This window comes from Aotus nancymaae, unplaced genomic scaffold (genome assembly GCF_030222135.1).
Source record: "Aotus nancymaae isolate 86718 unplaced genomic scaffold, 86718_ANA_hifiasm-v0.15.2.pri h1tg000012l, whole genome shotgun sequence".
NCBI lineage: Eukaryota > Metazoa > Chordata > Mammalia > Primates > Aotidae > Aotus > Aotus nancymaae.
This window is the reverse complement of record NW_026988423.1, coordinates 50,427,492-50,436,499: the sequence shown is the minus strand read 5'-3', so window position 1 is coordinate 50,436,499 and position 9,008 is coordinate 50,427,492. Positions and strand designations below refer to the sequence as shown.

General features: G+C 53.1%; 1 protein-coding gene across 1 annotated transcript; it reads right to left on the bottom strand.

Annotated features, from left to right (window-relative positions):
* Positions 1-1,660: 1,660 nt before the first annotated feature.
* MOGAT3 (monoacylglycerol O-acyltransferase 3) lies at positions 1,661-8,794 on the bottom strand. The gene is made up of 7 exons (XM_064375344.1): positions 8,507-8,794; positions 7,874-7,981; positions 7,701-7,771; positions 6,660-6,864; positions 6,239-6,413; positions 2,838-3,040; positions 1,661-2,750 (listed from the first exon to the last, which is right to left on the bottom strand). Exons 1-7 carry the CDS (start codon positions 8,613-8,615, stop codon positions 2,596-2,598), a joined length of 1,026 nt encoding a protein of 341 aa, XP_064231414.1. The 5' UTR covers positions 8,616-8,794; the 3' UTR covers positions 1,661-2,595.
* Between the last annotated feature and the right edge of the window lie 214 nt (positions 8,795-9,008).

Sequence of the window (9,008 nt, the reverse complement as noted above, 5' to 3'; positions counted from 1 at the left end):
TTTTAGTAGAGAAGGGGTTTCACCATGTTGGTCAGGCTGGTTTCAAACACCTGACCTAGTAATCTGCCTGCCTTGGCCTCCCAAAGTGCTGGGATTACAGACGTGAGCCACCGCACATGGCATTTTTATTTTTTTTAATTTTTAATTTTTTTTGTGAGGAGTCTCGCGCTGTCAACCCAGGCTAGAATGCAATGGCGTGATATTGGCTCACTCCAACCTCTGCCTCCCAGGTTCAAGTGAATCTCCTGCCTCAGCCTCCCAAGTAGCTGGGATTACAGGTGCCTACCACCATGCCTGGCTAATTTTTGTATTTTTAGTGCAGACGGGGTTTCACTATGTTGGGCAGGCTGGTCTCTATCTCCTGACCTTGGGCCGGGCGTGGCGGCTCACGCCTGTAATCCCAGAACTTTGGGAGGCCGAGGCGAGCGGATCACGAGATCAAGAGATCAAGACCATTTTGGCCAATGCAGTAAAACCCCGTCTCTACTAAAATACAACAATTAGCTGGGCATGGTGATGCACACCTGTAGTCCCAGCTACTTGGGAGGCTGAGGCAGAATTGCTTGAACCTGGGAGGCCGAGGTTGCAGTCAGCCGAGATTTCGCCACTGCCCTCCAGCCTGGCGCCTGGCGACAGACCAAGACTCTTTCTCAAAACAAAACAAAACAAAAACTCCTGACCTTGTGATCTGCCTGCCTCAGCCTCCCAAAGTGCTGGGATTACAGGCATGAGCTACCACGCCCGGCCCAGCCTTTTTTTGTTTGTTTAAGATGGGGTCTTGCTCTGCCTCCCAGGCTGACGCAATCATAGCTCACTGCAGCCTCCCACTCCTGGGCCCAAGCAATCCTCCTGCCTCAGTCTACGAGTACCTGGGACTACAGGCACATGCCACCAAGCCTGGCTACTTTTTTATATATTTTTTGTAGAGACGGAGTCTTGCTATGTTGCCCAGTCTGGTCTTGAACTCCTGGACTCAAGCGATCCTTCCACCTCAGCCTCCCAAACTGCTGGGATCACAGATGTGAACCATCTGCAGTAGGTGTTAATGTTGCTAGGGTCTAACCTTGCTTCATCAGATCTCTCCAGCCCCAAGGAAACATAATGGTTGGTGAGTGTGTGCCGAAGCCAGCTGTGTCCATGACTCTACCTTTCATCCACTGGGGATGGTGCCATTTCCCCATCCTGTTAAGTGCCCTTGACCCAGCTCACCTTTAGCGCTTGGAATTCTGCCGTCTACCCTAACTACTTCATCTCCACCTAACTCCTCCTCAGTCTTTTTGTTTGTTTGTTTGTTTTTGTTTTGAGACGGAGTCTTACCCTGTTGCCCATGCTAGAGTGCAATGGCGAGATCTTGGCTCACTGCAACCTCTATCTCCCAGATTTAAGGGATTCTCCTGCCTCAGCCTCCCAAGTAGCTGGGATTACAGGCGCCCACCACAACCCCCAACTAATTTTTTTTTTGTATCTTTAGTAGAGATGGGGTTTCACCTTGTTGGCCAGGCTGGTCTCGAACTCCTGACCTACTGATCCGCCCGCCTTGGCCTCCCAAAGTGCTGGGATTATACGTGTGAGTCACCACGCCCAGCCAGTCCTACTCACTCTTCAAAGACTGCCGATCCATGCATCCTCCCACCTAACTCCATCCAACGCCCGACAGCTCTTTGCTAAGCAGATGCCTTTATTTATAAACAAAGAAATAAACAGGCAAAAGAAAGATACTTGTCCAAAGTCATGCCACAGACTGAAGTCTCACTGGGAGGACAGTTCCGGGTCCTGATACCCCGTCTAAGGCAGCAGCTTTGTAGCACAACGGGATGCGGGCGGGTTATGCCTGGCCATGCTCACTTCCAGAATGATTATAGCTTTAACAGTACTTTTATTTTTATTTTTGAGATGGAATCTCACTCTGTTACCCAGGCTGGAGTGCAGTGACACAATCTCAACTCACTGCAACCTCCGCCTCCTGGGTTCAACAGATTCTCCTGCCTCAGCCTCCTGAGTAGCTGTGATTACAGACATGAGCCACCATGTCCAGCTAATGTTTGTGTTTTTAGTAGAGAGGGGGTTTCACCATGCTAGCCAGGCTGGTCTTGAACTCCTGACCTCAGGTGATCCGCCTGCCTTGGCTTCCCAAAGTGCTGGGATTACAGGTGTGAACCACTGCACCCAGCCTATTACAGCTTTAACAACATTTTTTATATTTTTAGATGGATCCTCGCTGTGTCGCCCAGGCTGGAGTGTAGTGGCGCCATCTCAGCTCACTGCAACCTCCGTCTCCCAGGTTCAAGCAATTCTCCTGCCTCAGCCTCCCGAGTAGCTGGGATTACAGGCACACTCCACCATGCCCAGCTAATTAACAACATTATGTTTAATTTTTGTAAGAAGGAAGTCTTACTATGTTGCCCAGGCCAGTCTTCAACTCCCAGGCTCAAGCAATCCTCCCGCCTTGGCCTCCCAAAGTGCTGGGATTACAGGCGTGAGCTAGGGATTACCATGCTAGGCCTAGAACTACCTTTTATTGGAGACACGGAGTCCACAGTGGGTGGAGGTCTCAGTGCCCTGGGCTCAGGGGCTCAGCGAGAGGCCGTGGCCAGGCTAGATGAGGGTGAGGCAGGTGGAAGCAGGGACCCCACAGCTTTCCTTGTGCTCCTCGAAGAGCTTCTCCAGGGCCATCATGTAGAGTGCGTGATAGTGATTGACTTCTTCCTCAGTGGGGTGGAGGCGCTGGGGGACAGGGATGGGGCGGCCCACTGCAGGGAGAGGGAGACATAGGTGGCAAGAGGTCCCTGATGCCCACGCGGCTGCTGGCAGCTGTCCCCCTGGAGGTGGGCACTCACCCACAGTAGTAATGGGCACAGCAAAGGGCAGCAGGCCCCAGGAGGTGGCTGAGAAGAGACTGCGACCCCAGAAGATGCAAGGAGAGAAGCCCATGAGCTTCTTGAAGGTGAGCTGGCACCAGTGCTGCCAGGAGCCCGTGGCAAAAGCCTTAAGTCTAAAGATGTCATTCTCCCCAAAGGAGTACACAGGCACCAGGGACGCCCTGGAAAGGAGCAAGAGAGAAGAGGGGGCTCAGGCTGCTGGACTGCCCCAAGACGGGCACCTCAGAGGCTATAAGCCCCTCCCCTATATCCAGATGCTACCTCCCAGGGCCATTCAAAGCACATGACTATGGCCTCAAAGAAAGATCCAGAAAACAGGACTCACCTTTCTTTTCTCTTTCTCCTTCCTTCCTTTTCTTTCTCTTTCCTCCCTCCCTCTTTCTTTCTTTTTTCCTTCCTTCCTTTCTTTCTCTCTCTTTCTCCCTCCCTCCCTCCCTTCTTTCCTCCTCTCTCTCTCTCTCTCTCTCTCTCTGTTTCTTTTCTATTTTTTTTTTTTGAGGTGGAGTCTCTGTACCCAGGCCGGAGTGCAGTGGCAGGATCTCCGTTCGCTGCAACCTCCGCCTCCCAGTTTCAAGCAATTCTCCTGCCTCAGCCTCCCGAGTAGCTGGGATTACAGGTGCTTGCCATCACACTCGACTAATTTTTTGTATTTTTAGTAGAGACGAGGTTTCACCGTGTTAGGCAGGGTGATCTCAATCTCCTTACCCTGTGATCTGCCTGCCTCAACCGCCCAAAGTGCTGGGATTACAGGCATGAGCTGCTGCACCTGGCCTTCTTTCTTTTTCTTCTTCTTTTTTTTTTTTTAAGAGACTGAGTCTTGTTGCTAGGCATGGTGGCTCACCCTGTAATCCCAGAACTTTGGGAGGCTGAGGCAGGAGGATCATTTGAGGTCAGGAGTTGGAGACCAGCCTGGCCAACATGATGAAACCCCTGTCTCTTCAAAAATACAAAAATTAGGCTGTGCGTGGTGGCTTATGCTTGTAATCCCAACACTTTATGAGGCTGAGGCAGGGGGATCACGAGGTCAGAAGTTCAAGACCAGCCTGGCCAACATGGCAAAACCCCATCTCTACAAAAAATACAAAAATCAGCCAGGTGTGGTGGCGGGTGCCTGTAATCACAGCTACTCGGGAGGTTGAGGCAGAATTGCTTAAATCCAGGAGGCAGAGGTTGCAGTGAGCTGAGATCGTGCCATTTTCCACTCCAGCCTGGGTGACAAGAGCAAGACTCCATCCCCCCGAAAAAAAAAATTTAGCCAAGCACGGTGGCACACACTTGTAATCCCAGCTACTGCAGAGGCTGAGGCACAAGAATTGTTTGAACCCAGGAGGCAGAGGTTGCTGTGAGCCAATATCATACCACTGCACTTCAGCCTGGGTGACAAAGTAAGATTCTATCTCAAAACATAAATAGGCTGGGCGCAGTGACTCACGCCTGTAATCGCAACACTTTGGGAGGCCGAGGTGGGTGGATCACCTGAGGTCAGGACTTTGAGACCAGCCTGACCAATATGGCGAAATCCTAGCTCTACTAAAAATACAAAAAAATTAGCTGGGTGTGGTGATGTGCACCAGTGGTGCCAGCTATTTGGGAGGTTGAGACAGAAGAATCGCTTGAATTCCGGAAGTGGAGGTTGCAGTGAGCTGAGCTCGGTGCCACTGCACTTCAGCCTGGGTGACAGAGCAAGATTCTATCTGCAAATAAGTAAATAAATAAAAATTTAAAATAAATAACAAAAAAATTTTTTTTTTTTTTTTTTTTGAGACGGAGTTTCGCTCTTGTTACCCAGGCTGGAGTGCAATGGCACGATCTCCACTCACCGCAACCTCTGCCTCCTGGGTTCAGGCAATTCTCCTGCCTCAGCCTCCTGAGTAGCTGGGATTACAGGCACGCGCCACCGTGCCCAGCTAATTTTTTGTATTTTTAGTAGAGATGGGATTTCACCATGTTGACCAGGATGGTCTCAATCTCTTGACCTCGTGATCCACCCGCCTCGGCCTCCCAAAGTGCTGGGATTACAGGCGTGAGCCACCACGCCCGGCCTTTTAAAAAATTTTTAAAGAGACGAGGCCTTGCTCTCCTGGCCAGGCTGGAGGGCAGTGGTGCAATCATAGCTCACTGCAGCTTCAACCTCCAGGGCTCAAGTCATCCTCCCACCTTGGCCTCCTGAGTAGCTGAAACTACGGGAGTGCACCACCACACCTGGCTAATTTTTTTTTTTTAATTTTTGTAGAGATTAGGTCTTCCTATGTTGCCCAGACTGGTCTTGAACTCCTGGCTTCAAGTGATCTTCAAGTGATCTTCCTGCCTTGGCCTCCCAAAGAGCAGGGATGGCAGGTGCGAACCACCACATCCAGCCAGGACTCACATTTCTTGAGACACAATTGTGTAGTGGGCCTTCTCATAGCCATTTTCTCATTCGGTCTTTGCAACAACAACATTGTGGCAAGGTAGGTATCAGCCCTCTTCACAGGTAAAGAAACAAGTCTGGCTGGATGCGGTGGCTCACACCTGTAATCCCAGCACTTTGGGAGGCTGAGGTGGGCGGATCACTTGAGGCCAGAAGTTCGAGATCAGCATGGCCAAAATAGTGAAACCCCGTCTCTACTAAAAATACAAAACTTAGCCGGGTGTGGTGGCATGCTCTTATAGTCTCAACTACTGGGGAGGCTGAGGCAGGGGAATCACTTGAACCGGGGAGGCGAAGGTTGCAGTGAGCCAGGATCACGCCATTGCACTCCAGCCTGGGCGACAGAGCGAGACTGTCTCAACAGCAACAACAAAACAAGTCCAAAGTATTGCCTTTTTTTTTTGACATGGAGTCTCACACTGTTACCCGGGCCAGAGTGCAATGGTGTGATCTCAGCTCACTGCAACCTCTGCCTCCCGGATTCAAGCGATACTCTTGCCTCTGCCTCCCAAGTAGCTGGGATTACAGGTGCACACCGGCATGACCGACTAATTATTTGTATTTTTAGTAGAGACAGGGTTTCACTGTGCTGGCCAGGATGGTCTCGAACTCCTGACCTCATGATCCGTCTGCCTCAGCCTCCCAAAGTGCTGGAATTACAGGTGTGAGCCACCGAGACTGCCGATCTTGACTTTGAGATGGGGTCGGGAGAGAATCCAAGGCTTCTGAGCCCGAGGGCCCTGCTATTTGCATTATGGTCTGTCTCCTTGGGGGTAAGAAGGAGCCTGGGGTAAGCCAGGCCCGAGTTTGGCACCAAGTCATGCCCTGGAGAGCCTGGCACTGGTCTCTGGGTACCCAGATCCACCCTGCAGGGACCTGGATGTTTGGGGACTGAGACAGGGCGTAAACCAGCAGAGAACTGACAGGTGGGACCTGCAGGCGCACTCACCCGTGTCTCAGCGCCAGGCGCACAAAGCCTTTGCGCTTCTGGAGAGTGAGGCAGTGCTCCCCTGGGACTGAATACAGCGCCTCATGGGCACCCCCGACCATGATGACCACGGCCTGCCCAGGCTGGGGCTGGGATAGGATGAAGTCCAGGCTCTGGCGACTCACAGGACAGAGTCCTGTGGGCAGGAGGAGGTGGAAAGTAGTCACCATCTGCATCCACGGCACCCCAGCCCCTCACCCAGACTTTAGTTCCAAAACCCCTACCCGCATCTCCAAGGCAGGGAAGCTACAGCCAAATGCTCACTGCAAGTCTGGCCAGTGCTCAGGCTGGCCCCTGTTCTGGGGACTTATTGTGGGGCGGGAGGGTCCCTGAAGGGCTGGGGAACAGCTGGCCAAGAGTCGCCTCCTCCCATTCGGCTCACCAAATGACATGATGTAGTCGCGGTAGACCGGGACGTAGAAGAGGCCAGCCAGCACGGCTAACCAGGGCCGGAGCCCTGGGAAGAGCTGGGAGAAACCATTGCTCTCGGTGGAGAAATTACAGAGGAATCCTGTGCACATGACCCCATGCGGGTGGGCGCCCAGCACGTAGTTCCGGTCCGGGGGCAGCTCTGCCGTTTTCACCAGCTTCGGGGTATTGGGCAGAATGAAGGGAGGATGGCAGTCAAGGTACTGCTGAAAAGAGGGGCCCTCCACCCCAAAAGACTTCCGAGTTCAAGGTCCTTAGGATAGGGTCAAGGGCCCACTCTTTTCTCAACTCACTGCAACCTCTGCCTCTTGGGTTCAAGTGATTCTCCTGCCTCAACCTCACTAGTAGCTTGGATTATAGGTGCCTGCCATGGCGCCTGGCTAATTTTTTTGTAATTTGTAGTAGAGACGGGGTTTCACCATCTTGGCCAGACTGGTCTTGAACTCCTGACCTCATGATCCACCCACCTTGGCCTCCCAAAGTGCTGGGATTACAGGCGTGAGCCACCATGCCTGGCCCCAAGGGCCCACTCTTAAACACCTTCCACTCCCAGCCTGGGCTCAGTGGCTCATGGCTGTAATCCTGGCACTTTGGGAGACCAAGGTAGGCAGATCACTTGAGGCCACGAGTTTAAAACCAGCCTGGCCAACATGTTGAAACCCTGTCTCTACTGAAACTACAAAAATTAGCAGGGCATGGTCGGGGAGACCTATAATCCCAGCTACTTGGGAGGCTGAAGCACGAGAATAGCTTGAACGCGGGAGGTGGAGGTTGCAATGAGCAAATTGTACCACTGCACTCCAGCCTGGGCGGCAAAGGGAGACTTGGTCTCGAAACAGAACAAACAAACAAACAAAAAACCCCACCACACACTCCCTGTCCCCCTGCCTGAGATTAGCCAGCAGGGAGCTCAGGCCCCAGCACAGGGAAGCGCTCCTAGGAGTGGGAGATGGGGAGAGGGAGGAAGCAATGTCTCTGCAGGGTGACCCATCACCTTAACAGGATAATAGTCTCTTAGTTGTCTCCAAATGGCGTGGTTCCTCATCCACTCAGAACGCCTTCCACCTGCAGACAATGAGATCCTGGTGGAAGGACCCCCGGGGCCACCTCCCTCACCCCCCAAGTCCTCACCATCTCTCCCTACCTGGGCCCCCGTCCGGAGCTCACCTTGGTTGGGTGTGTCCCAGTCCACGTAGAGCCACACCAAGTATAAAACGGAGAAGAGCCAGAGTGATGTGAAGAGGAGGATGAAGACAAGAAGGGAGAAGAAAGGGCCTGGGTGAAGGGTGAGAAAGAAGAGTTCACTTCTCTTTTTTTTTGAGACGGAGTCCTGCTCTGTCACCCAGGCTGGAGTGCAGTGGCGCAATCTCAGCTCACTCCAACCTCCGCCCCTCGGGTTCGAGCGATTCTCCTGCCTTAGCCTCCCCATTAGCTGGAATTAAAGGCACCTGCCACCATGCCCTGCTAACTTTTTTGTTTTTAGTAGAGACGGGGTTTCACCATGTTGGCCAGGCTGGTCTCGAACTCCTGACCTCAGGTGATCCACCTGCCTTGGCTTCCCAAAGTGCTGGGATACAGGCATGGGCCACTGCCTCCAGCCACAAGTTCACTTCTGAAATGCTGTCATTCCTTCCAGGAGCTCCCTTCCGTTCCTCCCCTGCAGAACATCCAGCCATCTCCTCTGGCCCTCCCCTGTCACCTGGTCACTGTCCTCAGGCATGCAAGCCAGGAGCCCAGCCACTCCCTCCAAGCCCTACTCCCCTGGCAGACCCCAAGCACCCTTGCCTCCCTCGCTCTCACCCATCAAGAGGAAAGTAAGCACATATTGGTAAGCGCCCACTGCTTCTAGATGCTGCTTCTGTGGGGTTTTGGAGGTGGTAGGGGGCGGCGGGGCTGTGGATACTCCCATCGCAGAAGCTGCCCTCTTCCAGCAGGAGCCTGAACCCGGAGGACAAACGACGAAGGCTTGGGTGTGGACCTGGGCAGAATTTCTCCCTACAGGAGCCCAGCCCTGGGGGCCTGGCTAAATTGCAAATCACCTCCCGGAATAGCCTGTGTCCCAAGGTGTGTGAGTGGGGAGATCTTTGGGTCAGGGAGCCCCAGATGTCTCCAGGTTTTTTCTCAGCCTGACCTTTGAACTTTCTAAGTTAGTCACCAGCCTGTACTGTCTGCTGGGTGGGGCTGGGAGGGGCAAGGGGCGTGCAAAGGAGAGGTGACACCGAGTGCCTCGAGGCATTGATGTTGGGTGCACCAGAGTGATCTGGCTAACCCAACCATTGGGTCCTGGGCGCTGGCAGGGGAC